Consider the following 17,240-nt stretch of genomic DNA (forward strand, 5'->3'; position numbering starts at 1 on the left):
TGCAGGTCTTGTTTTTGCTGACTGTATAGAGCTTTGCCATCTTCAGTTGTAAAGCATATAGTCAGTCTGATTTCAGTATTGACCATGTGGTGATGTCCATGTGTAGAGTCATCTCTTGTGTTGTTAGAAGAGGGTGTTTGCTATGACTGGTGGGTTCTCATGGGAAAACTCTGTTTGCCTTTGCCCTGCTTCATTTTGTATTCCAAGGTTAAACTTCCCCTCTATTTTATACATGGTAAAAATGGTATAAATTTCAGTGCTACTTTCTCAGTTTGTCCCACCCTCTCCTTTGTGTGTGCGTTTTATATAGAGTAGTGTTATCTGTTTATCCCAAACTCCTAAGTTATCCCTTCCCCACCTTTCCCCTTCGGTAACCATAATTTTGTAATTTTGTCTTCTACATCTGGGAGTCTGTTTCTATTTTGTAAGTAAGTTCATTTGTATCTCTTTAGATCCCACATACAAGCAGTATCATCATATTTTGTCTCTGTCAGACTTACTTCATTTAGTATGGTCATCTCTAGATTCATCCTTGTTGCCACAGGTGACATTATCTCATTCTTTTTTGTGGCTGAGAAATCCTCCACGGTACGTGTGCCACATCTTCTTCATCCCTTCCTCCGTCAGCGGACACTTAGGCTGTTTCCATGTCTTGGCTATTGTGGGTAGTGCTGCTATGAACATTAGGGTCCATGCATCTTTTTGAGTGAGAGTTTCCTCCCATTTTTCATCTTTAAAGGCCTTTGCTCTGTTCTTCTCTATGATTCTCACTTGTTTAATAATTGTTAATAACCTGCAAAAATCACCATGTTGAATATACTCTGGTATGAGAAGTTCTTGGGGCTCAGATGGTAAAGAATCCACCTTGCCCCCGTCAGCTATCTCCCTGCCCTCCTCTTATTCCTCAAATGCTGGTCGTGTCATGCAGTGATGAAGAGTCTGGGTTTTGCCCACATGGCATCATGGTTGCATCGCTTACCATTTTGGGGGATCAACCAGTGATGAGTACAAAGCCTCGATGCTGTGTCTGGGACTGGGCTGGGGAGCACTTGTGGGTATGCTGACCAGGACAGGAGCACTGGCTCTCCCTGCCGGCCTTCATGCCACTTAAGTGTCCCTGGAACAGAGAGCATGAACGTGCCATTCACTGCCAACCTTTTAGCACCTTGAACTTTGCTATCAGGAAGCACCTTGAACACACGAGCTGGTGCCTCCAAGACAAACGTGAAGACACTGCAGCTGCATCTCCCTGCAAGGCAATATTCTCCTCCTTAGGAGCAGCCTGCCTGCCAGTTTTTATGTGGCATTTACAACCTCCCTAATATCACTTAATTAGCTGAAGGCAGTCCTGGAATCTTGCCCACTGTGAGATTTCTCTCCCTTTCGTGGAGCCAGTCGCCGTTCTGTCAGAAGACAGATCGGCCAGACATGAGCGCAGAGGCTGGACCAAGCCCCGCTTGGACGCACGGGGTATCTCTACATCCCCAGTCTCAGGGCAGTGTCCTGCCATGCCGACCCGTCTCCTGGCCCCTCTGGCCTCCTGGCAGTGACCGGTGTCTTCCTTTAGCTCCCCAGCCCCGGCCTCATGAATCCCCACAACTGCACTTCTGGAGCTGTCCACTGCTGAGTCTTCTGCAGCCACTCTGCTCCCTGCTGACCGGCGCTCCCCTCACCCATCAGGCCCTCACTGCTTCCGGTCTTTCGGTGAGGTCTCCTTACTCTCGTCATGAGAACATACCCTCGCTTCCCGCAGCCCGACTGACATCCCTGCTCCCTCGTGTTCCTCTTGGGCCTTTGCCCAGCGTGCTGCGGGCCTGGGCCTCTCCCCTCTCCGCTTTGTCTTCAGGCCTTCGTTCCTCCTGCAGGGAAGCCTTCTCTGGCCCTCCTGCCTGGGCGGACACCTCACCACCCCTCAACACACTGCTGTGGCCACAGCCGTCTGCCGTCTGTGGTGTCTGCATGTGTGGGTCGAATCTGCTCCTCTTCTGCCTCCATGTAGCTCAGGGTGGAAGCTCTGTCTGGTTTTCCTCATCGCAGCCCCAGCACTGACCTGGCACATTGTAGGCGCTCGGGAAGTATTTTCGAATAGATGACTGGAACCTCAGAGCCTGCTGTCATCCTGAGAGGAAGACACAAAGGGAAGAGAAAAGAGGAATTGTTGCATGGGAACCAGGCCGATGCCTCTTAATTGTTTCATGAGCTCAGCAAACAGCAAATCCTGCTTTTTGGAGCCCCGACCACTCCTTGGCTAGTCCGTCCTGAGAGAACAACCATGCAGTCACTTTCCTCATGGCATGAAGCAGTCCCGAGAAGAACCAAGCCTCTGGCCCTGTTTGCCCGATGTCACAGTGGAGGAGGCATGGGGACTGACCTGCAGAGTGTGGAGACGAGTGGGTTTGCAAGGGGGGCCTCCACCAGCCTGGACAAGACCAGAGCAGATGCCCTGTGGAGGGTCAGTTTGCTGGACCTTAGCCTGAAGGAAGTCTGGAATCCTAAAGAATGAGATGGAAGTGTCCCTGAACTTGACTGTCAAACCTGGAACATCTAGACCACGTCAGCCCCTGGGAACCTGGAAGAGTGTGTTCTCAGAGCAGGTGATGGGGTGTCCTCAACACAGGAGGGCAGTGAGGAGTTCGTCACATGAACTTGTGGTTTGAAGATGAGTTAGGATTAAGATTTTATCTTCTTGGGCTCCAGAATCACTGTGGACAGTGACTGCAGCCATGAAATTAAAAGACACTTGCTTCTTGAAGGACAGCTATCACAAACATAGACAATGTATCAAAAAGTAGAGACATTACTTTGCCAACAAAGGTTCGTATAGTCAAAGCTATGATTTTTCCAATCCAGTGGTCATGTATGGGTGTGAGAGTTGACCATAAAGAAGGCTGAGTGCCAAAGAATAGATGCTTTCAAATTGTGGTGCTAGAGGAGAGTTGAGAGTCCTTTGGATAGCAAGGAGATCAAATTAGTCAATCCTAAAGGAAATCAACCCTGATTATTCATTGGAAGGATTGATGCTGAAGCTGAAGTTTTAGTGTTTTGGCCACCTGATGCCAAGACCTGACTCTCTGGAAAAGGCCCTGATGCTGGGAAGGATTGAGGGCAGAAGGAGAAGAGGGCGGCAGAGGATGAGATGATAGATAGCATCATCAAGTCAGTGAACCTGAATTTGAGCAAACTCTGGGAGATGGTAAAGGACAGGGAAGCCTGGTGTGCTGCAGTTCATGGGGATGCAGAATCAGGCACAACTTAGTGACTCAACAACAAGGATTAAAAGGGAATTTTCACGTAGAACCTGGGTAAGCTGCACAGGCTGTAGACAAGAGTATATTCTCCTGGCCTTTGTGTCAAGGGCAGCCTTGAAGCCTACACTGGATTGTCTCTCTGGGACATTTGTATGAAGAAGAAACGTCCAGACCGGGACATGGGGCAGGACCAGTGCTGTGGTCAGTGGCTGGGTCTCTTCTGGGAGGAGAACCCGGGTACTCCGTGATCGCTCGGGGATGATGTGTTTACTGAGTCCCGGGTCATGTTCACAGGCAGCCCTGGCAGGCTGAGCCCTGCAGGCAGGGCTCTGCAGAGAGCTGGCCCTCCTGCTCACAGCACCCTGGTGCAGCTGTCAGCCACTCCCTGCCCTCCGCCACAACCAAGCTCCACGTGATGACAGCCCTGCACATGCGCCCCTTTGCATCTGGCCCTTGCTTCTACCCCTGCTTTTTCCTACCTGACACCGTGCAATTACCAGCTCTCTGCCTCCTCGTGGAGCACACGCCCCCTCGTCCCCACCCGGCTAATGAGGCGATTAGTGGAATTTCCCAGTGACCCTGCACTTCCTCCACACCTGGGTCACCTGCAGACAACAGGAACCAAGGGCGCACTTTCAGGCGAGCAGTCTGGACTGACAGCAAAGAGCAGGAGCCCAGCCCGCCTCTCCCGGGAGGCTGCTGGGAGGGTCGCATTCACCGTTGGCGCCTTCCTGGCGCAGGAATCAGATGTGGCCGGCCCAGCACGCGTCAGCAGACGCCAGACGAGCCCTCCGTCGCCTTGTCCTGGCTGGAGGCTCCCTTAGTTCAGACCGATGGATGAGTCAGGAGGGAGCACGCCGGTCCCCCGGTTCTCCATGTGCTGCTCACACAGCTTCCGTTCCCCTGAAGGCGGCCACTCCCGTCCTCTCGCCTGTCCCCACGTCCCTCGGGCTCCTTCACGTCTCCAACCCTGTGTGTCCTCGCTGCTTTTATGACCCAGAGCCTTTCCGTCTGGTTGGGACCCACACGGAACAGCTCCAGGCATTTTTCAGAGGTGCTCTGTGTTGTGGTCCTGAGTTCCCGACAGCAGGCTGGAGTGTAGAGGGATGTCTTACCCACTGGCCAGCCCAGGAGGGGGACGTGGTTTGAGAACCAGCATCCCGCGGTGTGGTGTGTGGCTCTTTGCCTGTGAGTTTTCTGTTCTTGGCTGGTGCAGCAACATTGCTCCCAAGGGCACGTGTGTGCCCTTGGCTGTGTGGAGTCTGTGTGCATGGTCTCAGAGACGTCACCAGGCCCCCGCTCCAGGCTGGGTCCCCAGTGACTAGCTGGTGAGGAAGGGGAGGTGCCCAGGCACGTGGCCCCGACTCTGGGCAATCCCGGAGCCCGCCTGGTGCTTTGCTGCCTTGCGTGCACCCTCAAGAGGCTTCTGGCTTCTGGAGTCGATATTGTGCTGAGTAACAGGTAGATGGATTCTGTGAAGGGTGTGTTTTTTCCGTGTGAACAGATAATTCTCTGTGTAACAGGAGAAGCAGACTTAGAGCAGGAGGTGTTTTTTTGCCTATGTGGAAGGATTTGATTTGAAGCCAGCAGAGCAGCAAACCCTCCTGGAGTGGGTTGGAGAAGCTTTCTGCTCCTGAGACAGATCTTTGAGAAGAGACAGCTGCGGGCAAGATGTGGGTCCGACTTCTTCTCTCGTTTCCTTCCCACTCTAGGCAGAGGGTGCAGGGGGAAGGGGCCAGGGCTTGGCTCATCAGGTCGTGTGGAGTGTGGGGAGAGATGGTGGACACGCGGCACCCAGCTGGGCTTGGAGTCGTTGTCTAGTGAACGTTGTTCCTTCCCCTGCCCGCTTCTCTCTGAGTCTGTGAACAGAAAGCGCAAGCTTCGCAGACGCCTCCTGAACGCTCCCGCCCGCCTGAGTCCCGTGCCGCCAGTCACAGAGCTCCTTGGTCTTCTGTAAGGCCTGTGTTTTCTAGCTCCTGGTGGAGGTAGGGTGCTCACAGCCTCCAGGGCAGGCCCTGCTCACTAGTTGGGGCTCCTGAAATAAGCCCAAAGTGACCATTTTCATCTTCCACCCTTTAGTCTCTGAGATTGAAATGCCGAATGTGCGTGATTTACAAACGGAACAGTACAGGGTGGTGTTTTCATGGATCAAAGCCACCCCGGGTCCACTTGACAGCGCGTCAGGTATCTGGTGACGCCCCTCGTCTCCCTTCTCCTTGCTGCTGATAATAATAATGGTCAACACTTTCTGAGTGCCTTCACGATAGATTCTCTGATACTCACTTTGATTTGTTAGTTCGTTTCATCCTTTGAAATTGAGCAGACTGACGCTGGGAGAACTAGGTACCTTGGCTAAACTCAGAGAGTAGGTTCCACGGCCTCTGCAGGACGGCGCTGGATCCTCCCCCCACCCGAGGTGGCTCTGCCCTGGTGGCTGGGCCCAGGCCGCACTGCCCCAGCGCTTCCAGCTGCCCCACGCCCAGCCCGGCATCTGGGTGGCTTTTCTCTCCACCCAGGTTCTTTTCAAAATCTGGCTCATCCACCTGCCTAAACGTGCAGTAGAGACCGGCCAGCCCAGAGAGGAGGGCAGTTACGCATGTCACCACAGCCAGTGGTGGCACTCAGCCCCAGCCGGACTCACGTAGAGCCGTGGGTCTCCTCCTCTGGCCCTCCGTGTCCTCAGGTACTGGCCCTCCCCAGTGCGGGGCAGGGTGGTGACTCACACCCAGGCCTCCTGGCCTCACACTGGAGCTTCTCCCATCCTTGCGCCAGGTGAGCCCGCGGTTCAGGCGGAAACTTCTGGCAGCTGAGCCCCTGCCTGTGTGCAGGTGTGACGACCCAGACCACCCTCCTCCTCTGACCCACCAGCAAGCCCTCCAGTGGCCCCAGGCCAGGGTCACCTTTCAGCGAGCCCATCCTTCTGGCCTGCTAGGGTGTCGTGGGTGTCCTGCCGCCCATTGTGTTAGCTGTCCCTGCTGGCTTCTTGTCTGCAGGTGTGATAGACACGCCTCGTAATGTCATGCAAGCCACTGACAATAGTGTTGAGCGGGACCGGCCCAGAGGGACTGGCGCCGGAATCCTGCCCCGAGCTCATCCGTCTCAGTCAGTGTTCACAGGATGCAGTCACACCAGTTCCAAAAGCGTCATCATTTCCATGTCCAGCCTGTGTGTCTCCATCTTGACAGTTTCACAGAGAATTAGACTTTATAAAGCGCTCTTTGTTTTTCCTTCATGTAACCCCTGCCCCACCCCGTGGAGGCCCTTCCTGAGGTGTAAGACATCTCGGCTTAGAGGAAGCCGCCGACTCTAGAGGGTCGTCAGGGGAGGGCACGCTGGGCTTCAGCAGGACTGTCAGAGTCCTCCGCCTGCATCCTGTTGGGACCCATGGAAAGTTTCTGGCACTCAGGTAACCCCAAAGCTCCACACATTTCTGGAGTTCTCACTCAGGGCTCTCAGACCCCGGCCGTCTCTGGGCTTCGTCTCTCCCCGCTTCCAGCACGGCGCCTCTCCAGGCAGCAGGGCAGGCCGACATCTCCCTGCTGGTCACCTGGGACCTACACGGCCTGACGCCCGCCCGCCCCGGCTCCTCACGGGGGCTGGTCCTCGGGTGAGGCCGAGACCCACCTTTCCTCCATCTCTGTGTCCACGAGCCACTCATGCTCTTTGCTGGGATAGCACGCACCACTCTAACAGGGCTCCCCGGAACACAGTGTCTTCTGGGGTCGTAGGAGTTTTTACAGACGCTCGAGTTGGTTTGATTCTAAGATACCGCAGAGAAGGCATCCTCAAGACAGGCTGCCCATCAGTGCTTGTCTCTGCCGAAACAGCAGCTGGGGTTAAGGAGGCCTGATGCACTTCCTCTTCCGTGGCTGTCAGAGATCTGACAGCGTGTGTCCCTTCAGTGGGTTGACCTTCCCATCCACACTAGTGGGTTCTGTACCTAAACGACTTTGTTGCATGTGGAGGATGGCCTGTCACCTTCTACCTGGAGTTATCAGTCACTCTCACTGTCACCCGAGAGCCACCTAAACCCCCTCAGATTCGGGCCATTATTCATCTGCAAGGGCCGGGGCCAGGCGGGAGGGTGCAAACCTGGAGACTGCCTCAAGCCTTCTTTTCAGTGACTTTGATTTGACTTGCTTTCATATTTAAATTTGCTGAACACCCGGATAGTTCTTATTCGCTTGTATGTTAATATGTTTGGTGGACCTATTAACTGGCCACCTTGTCATCATCACCATCACCATTATCATGTACTCTCTAAATATGACCAGCAAAAAGTGTTCTGAACGTCTGAAGGAATGTTCTAGAGGTAGATTTCAAGACCATGGGAGAAAGAGTTCTTGTTCAGTGACTGGGATAACTGGATAACTCTTGTGAAGAAAAGGTTGAATTTGCCACATCCTACCATAAGCCAAAACAAAACCCAGATAGAATTAAAGCAGCAGCAGGCTCAGAGGGAAGTGTTGCTGTTCAGTTGGTGAGTCGTGTCCGGCTCCTTAAGACCCCGTGGACCGCAGCACGCCAGGCTTCCCTGTCCGTCACCAGCTCCCGAAGTTTGCTCATACTTGTGTCCGTTGAGTCAGTGATGCCATCCAACCATCTCATCCTCTGTCGTCCCCTTCTCCTTTTGCCTTCAGTCTTTCCCAGCATCAGGGTTTTTTCCAATGAGTCGGCTCTTCGCATCAGGTGGCCAAAGTATTGGAGCTTCAGCATCAGTCCTTCCAATGAATATTCAGGGTTGATTTCCTTTGGGATTGACTAGTTTGATCTCCTTTCAAGAAAGACAGTATACTTGAATATTTTTAAAAAGCTGGAATGAGGAAGACTTTTCTAAGCATGATCCTAAAGCTGTGAAATGTAAAATATTGAGAGGCTAGACAATACATAAAAATGCATCTGTTATCCTCTGATACAATGTTCAGTTCTGTCCTGCAAAAGCATGCCGTGTGTTAGACTGACTTTACCTAGGATGGTTGTCTCTGAATTTATTGGTGACGTTGGGAGAAGGTCCTGAGAGCTCTCTTTTTCAGTGGTCATCCTCCCAAGCATATTGATTTTCTAATTAGGCTGCGATTTCACCTCATTGGCAGTGGAAGTGGCATCTGCCTGTCCTGCTGGGTAATCCAGCCTGGTAACCGAGGGGGGGTTACCCAGCCTTCACTACAAGGGAGTTCCCTGTGGTTAGATAAACTGATCTGTTGCTTGGTAACTACGGGATTACTCCGGTGGATGCTCAGGATGCCCACTTGAGAGGGGCTTGGGTATTTGGAGGGCAAGGAGGGCAAGAAAGTTGGCAATTTTCTGGGAGAACTGCAGCTTGGCAGGAGAAGGAGCTGAGGCCCCATGCACCCGTCGTTTCATCTTCCCATCTGTACTTCGTCCATTCGAGCGCTGGGCCCCAGAACAAAGGAAAAGCAGGCGGCAAGCTGGCTGAGTGAAAGGAGGGTCCCGTCAGGGTGTCAGCAGGGGGAACCTGTGCAGGGCCGACCCCGAGGCCCTTCCTCCCGCAGAAGAGGTCCGGGCCTGGAAGGCAGGACCCCCTGTTTGCTCTCTGGACCGTCTCTCAAGAGCTGGAGTTTGGGTCTCAAGTCGGAAGAATAGTGATTAGAGTAAAATCGTAAAATACTTAGGAAGTGTTGAGAACATAATCTCAAGACTAGCACATCCAGCTTTCTGCCAGCATTCTCTGCCTCAGTCCGGGTAGACTTGGAGACCCTGAGAAATGTTCCTCATCAAGGCACAGCCCACCCACCAGAGGTCACCCTCCACAGCCCCAGGCCTGGATCAAGGGCGGGAGCCACCCGCTAGAGGTCACCTTCCCAGCCCAGGCCTGGCTGAGTTTGTCAGCCAGGAAGGACCAATCTCCCATGACTTGGAGGCAGACTGAGGCGGGAGCCCAGGGGGCGGTGTGTGCATACAGTTGTGCATCACATTCTGTGTGTGTGTGTGTACAGTTACGTGTCCCTGTGTGTGTACACCCCGGTACATCACATGCATGTGCGTGTGTGTGTGTACACCCTGGTACATTGCACGTGTGTGTGTGTGTGTGTACACACTGGTACATCGCACGTGTGTGTGTGTGTGTGTGTGTGTGTGTGTGTACACCCCGGTACATCACATGCATGCATGCGTGTGTGTGTGTGTGTGTGTGTGTGTGTGTGTACACACTGCTACACCACCCGCCTCGCCGTGCCCTTTGACGCCAGGTCTGAGCCCAGCAGCCTGAGCACGGGCAGCTGCCGTGCGCCGGGCTGGACGCAGGCCGCGTTCCCGCTCTGTGCCCACGCTGTCGGCAGTTGGTGCATCAGTGCCCAGTCAGATGCCGGTTATTTATGTCGCCTTAGCAGTGGCAGGAGTCCACATCGGAGCAGTAGCGCTTAGGCTGCTGGGAGGATATTTTGACTGAACTTTTGCATATTTTGAAACTTGGGTTGTTACATTTAAAATTATACACGTGTGAATACCTGGCTTCAAACAAGAAGGGGAGAAAAAGCATTCCTTCTTGTCAGAACCTTTCCATTCTGTCTGTCATGTCACCCGACTAAAAATAAACTGCATGCCCGGGAACTGGCAGCATTCCGTTTGGAACACGCTGGGCGCATTCAGCTGCAGGCCGATCTCCCGCTCATTGCCACCCGCACATGAGCCCCGAGCATGGACGAACCTCCACCAGGGCCCGGGAGGTTAGAGCCACTGCCCGTCTGAAAGGGTTAGCGCAGCGCTGATGTCAAGGCCCAAGAGTCAGTCCCAGCTCCGGTGTAGCCTGGCGGGAGTCACTTGGCCTTTCTGGATTTCAGCTGCCCTGGTTTTAACTGTGGTTGTCTGCAGCTCACGTGCCAGCCACCAGCCAGCACTCCATGTCTTATTCTCTTTCATGTTTACAAAGCCTGTGAACTACATTTCAAGGATCATCCCCATTTTTCAGACGCGGAAGCCTGAGTCCCCCATCAACATCCTTCAGCTAGTGAGTGACAGAGCAGGCTTCCAGCCCCGGTCCCCTCTTCACGCTGCAGCTCTCCCCTCACAGCTCCCTCTGTCGTCCGGCCTCTGCCTGCATCGCCCCACTGAAACATTCCTGTGAGACGTGAAGGCCTCCTCCATGTCAAACGTGGTGGTTTGTCATCCCTGATCCCACTGGGCCCTCCTGCCCACCCGATGGTTCCATCCCGGACTGGCTTCTGGTGGGAAGAGCTCAGGCTTGAGTCCACGGCCCGTGTTTGCATCTGGCTTATGCTCTTGGGAGGTGGATGGTCTTGGGGCGGCTGCTTCCCCTCCTCCGGTCTTGGTTTCCTCGTCTGTAGCTGAGACGGTGATCGAGCCTGCCTTGTGGAGTGACAGTCCTCCCCGCGCCGTCTCTGAGCTCCCCGCCAGGCTGTCCTGCGCTGACACACAGCCGTGTTACCGCAGACGCCTGCCCTTAACCATAGGGCACTGTTATCCCCCGGCCTCGAGTCTGCTTCCCAGCTCAGGTTGGCTTTGCGTGCCTCCCCGCTGGTGACAGTGGAAACCACTGTGTGACTGACACGGGTTAGCCCCACCGTCGCGTGTACACCGCCCCCCGCAGTGTGAGTGTGACCTGGTTACAGACTTCCTAATCACGTTGCCGGCACAGCATTAGTCTCGTCGTTACTTCCTGGGCTTTGAAGGAGTTTTGTTTTACTTCTTCTCAGTCTGATGTATCCTCTGATTTTACAGCAGAGGGAATGCTGTCGATGCAGATAGCAGAGGGTAGCGTCTGCCTTCTGTAGGAGCCCAAGCCGTTGCCGCCTCAGGGTTGAAGGCATTGCGGGCTCAGCAAGACGGATCCTCTGGTGACGACCCTGTTGTTTTGGATAAAATCCTGTCTTAGGAAGCATTATTTTACTCTTCAGTTTTCATAATCATTTTTTCTGTGTACGATTGAACTTCTACAAATTTCCCCCTCTGATCTTCTGATCAAATAAATGATGAAGAGGCTGCCTTTTGAAACCAGTTACTAGGATTCACCATCTGACATTGATTTTCAGGCTTCGGCACCTTCTGTGCGGGTTGGGTCCATCCCCAGCGCAGATGCCGCGCTGCCGTCTGCCCGGGCACACCTGGGTGCGGGGCTTTTAGGGTCAGAAATGATTTTTATTACCAGAGGCTCTGCAGTCAGGAAGGAGGTGTCTGTGGCAGACACTGCAGCCCCCGCCGGCCTCCCAGGCAGGTAGGTCCCCAGGAGGCAGCCGAGGGCAGGGGCTCCCAGGAGCCACTCCCAGGCACCGGCGTGCAGTGTTGTGAGTTTCAGGGTGGGTTCCCCCCATCCTTTGGCAAACTGCTGTATCACACACCTCATTTGCCATCAGAGTATGTGTGTTTCATTCTTTTCTTTCCGTGAAAACAACACAGAACAAAGCCTCACTTTTAAAAATGCCATGATATTTTGCCACCGTTATGAAAATCTGTCAGCAGCGTATCTAATCTTGTGGTGCATAGAATATCAAAACAAGCGCTATTGAAGGGATTGTACTTCTGTTAATACAAAAATGTCAGTTCCGCACTCTTGGAACCAGCTGCCATCCGCCTCTTCCCAAATGAAGAAGGAAAAAAAATAATAATAATAAAGTTTCCTTTCCTCCCCCCCCTCCCCCGCCGCTGTCACTGCTCCTCAGGCCTGACCTTCAGAGGAAGAAGACCCAGAGTAAGCAGCGCCTTGCTGAAATCCTGCGTTCCGAATACGCCAGTGGGATGGAGACCGGCAGCGCCAAGGTCAGGAAGCAGAACACGCGCTCGGGGCCGGCCAGCCAGCCCCGCAGCACCGCCCGAAACCCGGGCCCAGCCTCTGCCGAGGGAACAGATTAAATCCACCCCCCCCCCCACCGCCCCCAGGCCTCCCGGAGGGACGGGGAGACGTCCCAGAAAGTATGTTAACCTCTGCCTGCATATGACGGGGCCTCAGGGTGGACCCTGGAGCCCCATGAGACCTGAGGGTGCCACCGCCACCCCCTGCAGCCCCCCGTCCCTGCAGGGGCGGGGGTCAGCAAGGGGTGGATTATCTGATTAACCTGCCTTGTGTAAGACCCCTCTCAAATGTATTCCATCACTGCCCGTAGATCACATGAGCACTTAATCACTTAATGTAAATCCTGACGTCCTGCGGCACCCACCCGGAGGGGATCCTGCCTGGTGATGCCGTTTTGAAGAAGTTTCACCTTTCACTTTAAGCTACCCTCTACACGTATGTTAGCCTGAATTTTGTAAAACAGGATTTTAAAAACTGGAATTGGTAAAGAGAAAAGACTATCAGATCGTTTTCTTGATGTATACAAATGCTTTATTAAAAAGGACCAAATGAGCGTTTGGTGTGGGTCACAAATGCCTCACAAATGGTCTCAGTTCCCGCATATGCACTCACCTGCGATGCTCTGTCCTTGTCAAGGGGAAAACGTACTTTCTTGGGGCTAACTGATTTACTGTTGCCTTTTTCTAGTTTGCCTTTAAAGTCAAAAGGCACCAATGTCCTGAGTGTTTTCTCCCATCTTGAGTTCCAGAAAGGCTCAGGGTCTGTATTGTGGCCCAGGCCACAGCTGCCCCTCCCCCGTTGTGTTTTCTGGGAGGTCTGAAAGAGAACCCCCCGGGGCGTATTGATTTCCCAATAACTGTAAGACTTGGACGCGGGGTGACTCCAGAGTGGCCCCAGGAGAGGGAAGGCAGAGCCTCCTGGCCCCTCCCTGTCCCTAGCCTCTGAAGTTACTAGCACGGGTGTGGGGGCCCCCCTTCAGTAGCCCCTCCAGAGCCGTGTGAGCTCAAGGCCCCGGCAAGGACGGTGAGAGTTACCCAGGCAAAAGCAGTCTGCGGGGGCCACGGGGAGCGGAGAGGCTTCCTGGCCTCTATCCCTCAGGTGTAAGGTGAACATGGGTGGGTATCACACCAGAAGGGACATGTCCTGAAGGTGAGGGTGAGTTTCATAAGCCCTGGCCCACCAGTGCAGGGAAAATGTGACCTCAGAGACTTGGCCGTCACATCGGAATTAATCTGTAACAATGATGATAAATAAATACACCTGCAGCACACGCGGTACTGACTGGGTAAATCTGCCACCTACTTTTTATTTCCGTGTGTGAGGGTCCACAGGATTGGGATGAGAAAAGGCGGGATCAAACTTTGTCAACAAAACCCAGCTGTGTGAGAGAGGATTAATGCCAGTGATCTGGAATGATCAAAGAGAAACCCTGCTTCCCCCCCCCCCCCCCCCAAAGTACTCATTCCCTGAAAGGAGGAATCTGCAGAGTTCTGCATTCCTGGGGGCGGTCAGAAGTGCCAGGACCCTGCAAAGCCTTTAAGTGACTAATTCTGAGACTGAAACTTCCTCTTCACGTGCTGAGACTTAAGTGAAGGTTTCTTGCCACGGATGCTGTCCGGGCCTGTTTCTAAGTAGAATCAATATATTACCCCCAGTTAATAAAGAAACATGGATTTAGCAGATTTAGGGTTAATATTATCTAAATTTAAATAACCTTAAAGTAAATCTCTTTCTCTCTTATTATGGCTCTTGACACATACATTTCAGGCATCAGTTAGGAAAAGCTTTAGCCTAATTCCACTGTACATATCCTAATTTTGTGTGTATTTCTAATCCTGCCTCTTTTTCTAATTTCCCAAACTTACCTCTTTCTCTGTCTCATAAACCTGATCCCCATATTTAGAAGTCAGAGAATCTGGACATTTCATGGAATGTTGCAGCCTAAAGCTTTTTTCCCTCATGGGCTTGTAAAATGCTCTTTTTGAATCCCAGACATCTTCATGTTTGCAACCCTTATGGGCTGCACTTCTCACAGGGCCCCCCATTCTCATGCACCGAAGGGCAGAGAGCCCTCGGTGAGTGATTAGGGAAGGCCGCACTGATGCAACGCAAGCAGCAGTTTCCACTCTTCAGAGAAGCAGAGCCTTCCGACTCTCAGCAGAGGACTTTCTGACAAAGCCCAGTGGATTCCTTTGATTTTTTTCTCCCCCCTGTGGTGAAGGGAGACGAGATTTAGGGAAGAGAGAGGAGTCGGTGGGAGCCCCTTAAGGCAGGTGTATCCAAACCGCTAGCACCCTTGGTCTTTAGCACTTGAGCCCTTCGAGGGAAAGCCAGCGGAAGCCACTAGAATCTAACCGTCGCTTCCAGGAGACAGAAATTTAAGGCTTTTTTTTCCCCCCCCCCCCCCCCCACTGGAGAAGTTGCCCTCCTTGCAAAGGGCGCTCCACTGGTCTTGTTAAATTGCCTGCATGACCACGACGCCTTATCTCTTAATCTGCTCCACCAGAGGAGGAGTTCAGAGCAAAGCCTTTCAGCGTGGAGGCGGCCGGGCACCTCTTGAAATCAGCTCGACTTCTCAAACAGGCTCAGAAGCCTCGCAACAAGACTGCTAGGGGAATCTCAACTTCTTTTCGACTGTCGCCCCTGCCCCCCTGGAGTCTAGGTTTATAAGGGAGGGTGGGAGTGGGTCAGGGGAGGCGCTGAGACACTGCTTTGTCTGTGCCTCTCCTATTGTCTTGCCTGCTGGGGGGCTCACACATTCATTCTTTTTTTTTTTCTATCTTAAGGGAGAGTTCACCCAGGCCCCAGGGTTGGGAACAGAGAAACCGATTTAGCCTTCTAAATGGATGAAAACCGAAGCCCACCTCACTGCGGAGGTTGTAAAGTTATTATTACAGATGGGAAGTGCAGGACAATTTAAAATGCTGTAATTATAAACTTGTCGGGGAGCCTTGTTCTTCATTAGTGTAAGATATGAAATCAGCTCGGAGGTACAAGGACAATTACATAGTTGGGAATGTGTCTGTGGTTTACACGGCCGCTGTGTAAATGTAAGGGTGGCTGCTCCAGTCTATCTCCTTCCCTTGCACAAAATGAAAAGCACACCAGTGCAAGTTGTCCTTTGATAGATTTTTAATATGATTTTAAAGAGTTTTGTTTGGTCTCATTCTTATTCAATGAGATTAATTTAAAGCACTTATCCCCTGGGTTTAAGTCAATCCATGTAGGATTTGGGCAGGGTGTGTTGCATGGGGGTGGGGGGGGGGGTTTGTTTGCAGGAGGCTGAGAGAGACTTCTTTCCCACTTCATTAACCCTGAGTTGGGGACAGTACCCCCTCGCTGCCCAACCCTCCCCCCCCCAGCCAGAGCTGAGGATTTACCAACCCCCATTCACATGCAAAAGAACTCGAAAGCCGAGGGGCTCCTTGACTTAATTAGCTGCTGTGCATTTGGCAAAATTAAAATAATACCCTCAGCACCCTAGGAGAGAAAAGGGGTGGCGAGAGGGTGCTGGCGGGGAGGCGGGAGGAAACAGTAGCAGAGGCCAGCGGAGGGGAGTCAAGAGTGGAATCCGAACCCCACCCCTCCTCCACCAGGCAGTCCTCTCCCAGAGCAGTCCCGCCACAAAACCGGAGGGCCTGGGCTTGCCGGGCCCCCAAATTTCCCAACTCCAGGCGCCTCCTGGGAGTCTGAGCTGCAGGTGGTGTGTGGGAGGGGACCACCTGAGCCCACCTCCCCTGAGAGCACCGGGTCCCCAGGAGGTGGCCTTGGCCCTTTGAACAGGAAAGTGAAGTCTGGAGTCTGGCTGGAGACTGAAGTCCGTGCCCTGAGACCTGGAGTCAGGCTGGGGCCCCGGGGCAGACGCGGGAGTCAGTTTCCCTGTGGGTGGTGTCCCCAACGTGGTCGTGGGGTGAGGGGGCAGTGAGAAGATGGGGAAGTCAGGGGTTCCCCAGCGAGGGCTCGTCAGGTCCTACCCGGGACAGGGGCCGGGAGCTGCTTCGCCGCCTCTGATGCGTGCGGCCGGGGCGCAGGGCGGAGGGGCCCACGGGGGAAGCAGCCTCGGAGCCCATCTGTCGGCCCCTGCGCCCGGCCGGCCGGTCACCAGCTGCCGGTACCCTTGTTGCGGCCAGATGAGCCGGCTCAGCCAGGGCACCGAAACCCGGCCCGCAGCCGAGCCAGCCTGGGCGCTGACCCCATCCCGGCCCCCGGGACCGGCTGAACAGCGCGGAACCAGATGGAGAGGCAGGAGCAGGTGGGGAAGCCGCGCGCTCAGCTCACTATAGAGATGGGAAGACTGAGGCCCGGGAGGGGGGACGCCTGGCCCCCAGCCGCAGCTCCTAGGAAGAGAGGGAGGCGAGTCACAGTGCTTCCTTACTGAGGGTGAAAAGAACCCGAGTCCCAGAAGCGGAAAAGGAATCTTTGGGAGGAATAGGGGAGGGCCGAGCGCAGACCGACCAACGGAGCGCGGGGACAAGCGCCTGGTCATTTGTAAGAAGTTTATTTTCGACATTTAAAAAAAGAGAGAACCCGAGGGGTCTGGCTGTCCCCCAGACGGAGGCTGGAAGCGGGGGCTGGGGTGCGGGTGGGCAAGCCCCCTGGCCTCGGCCTGCCCTGCCTGGGACGGCGGGCGGTGGGTGGGCACAGGCCCCAGACTCACTGATTCACAGACACAGTCACGGGCTGATGGGTCACGAATAAATAGCTTCATATACACTTTGCACACGGTATGTACAGCTCTGCCGGGCCCTGGCGCGGGGCGAGGGGCTCCGCACTCCCCTTCTCCTCCGTGTCAGGGCTGCGGGGTGAGCGCTCGGTGTACAGCTGGAGCGGGAAGGGGGAGAGCGCTTCAAGGGGGTCGGCCCACCTGCTCCCGGGAGGGGCGAGGGGGCGCGCCGGTGGCGGGGGAGGGGGGTTGGGGGGATGGGACATATGTACACCGGCGATGGAAGTGGCTCCCTGATGGAGTGACCAGGAGAGAGGACGGCGGGGAGGGTCAGGGGGGTTCAGTCCGGGGGTCCTGGCCTTAGAAGACTTGGCATTTGGCCCTTCTGGGGACGCTGGGCCCGACGCCAGGGAGAGCCGGTCGCGGAGCCCCTCCCTCGCCGCCGCCCCGGGAAGAGGCGTGAAACCCCGCGCCCTCCCTGAGGCTGGAGGAAGGGGGCCAGCGCGGAGCCCCGGGGCAGGGGGCCGGGTTCGCCCGGGCGGGCGGGCCGGCGGGCGGGCGT

The 17,240-nt window shown here is 54.4% G+C and overlaps 1 protein-coding gene across 1 annotated transcript in view; it reads left to right on the plus strand.

Annotated features, from left to right (window-relative positions):
• The window catches only part of DDX31 (DEAD-box helicase 31), a 73,549-nt gene extending 60,933 nt beyond the window's left edge, over nucleotides 1-12,616 (plus strand). The window contains exon 20 of the mRNA XM_065928189.1: nucleotides 11,885-12,616. Coding sequence (XP_065784261.1) covers nucleotides 11,885-12,074 — 190 coding nt within the window. The 3' untranslated portion in view covers nucleotides 12,075-12,616. The remainder of the gene's footprint in view (nucleotides 1-11,884) is intronic.
• Nucleotides 12,617-17,240: the final 4,624 nt, after the last annotated feature.

This window comes from Muntiacus reevesi, chromosome 3, assembly GCF_963930625.1.
Source record: "Muntiacus reevesi chromosome 3, mMunRee1.1, whole genome shotgun sequence".
NCBI lineage: Eukaryota > Metazoa > Chordata > Mammalia > Artiodactyla > Cervidae > Muntiacus > Muntiacus reevesi.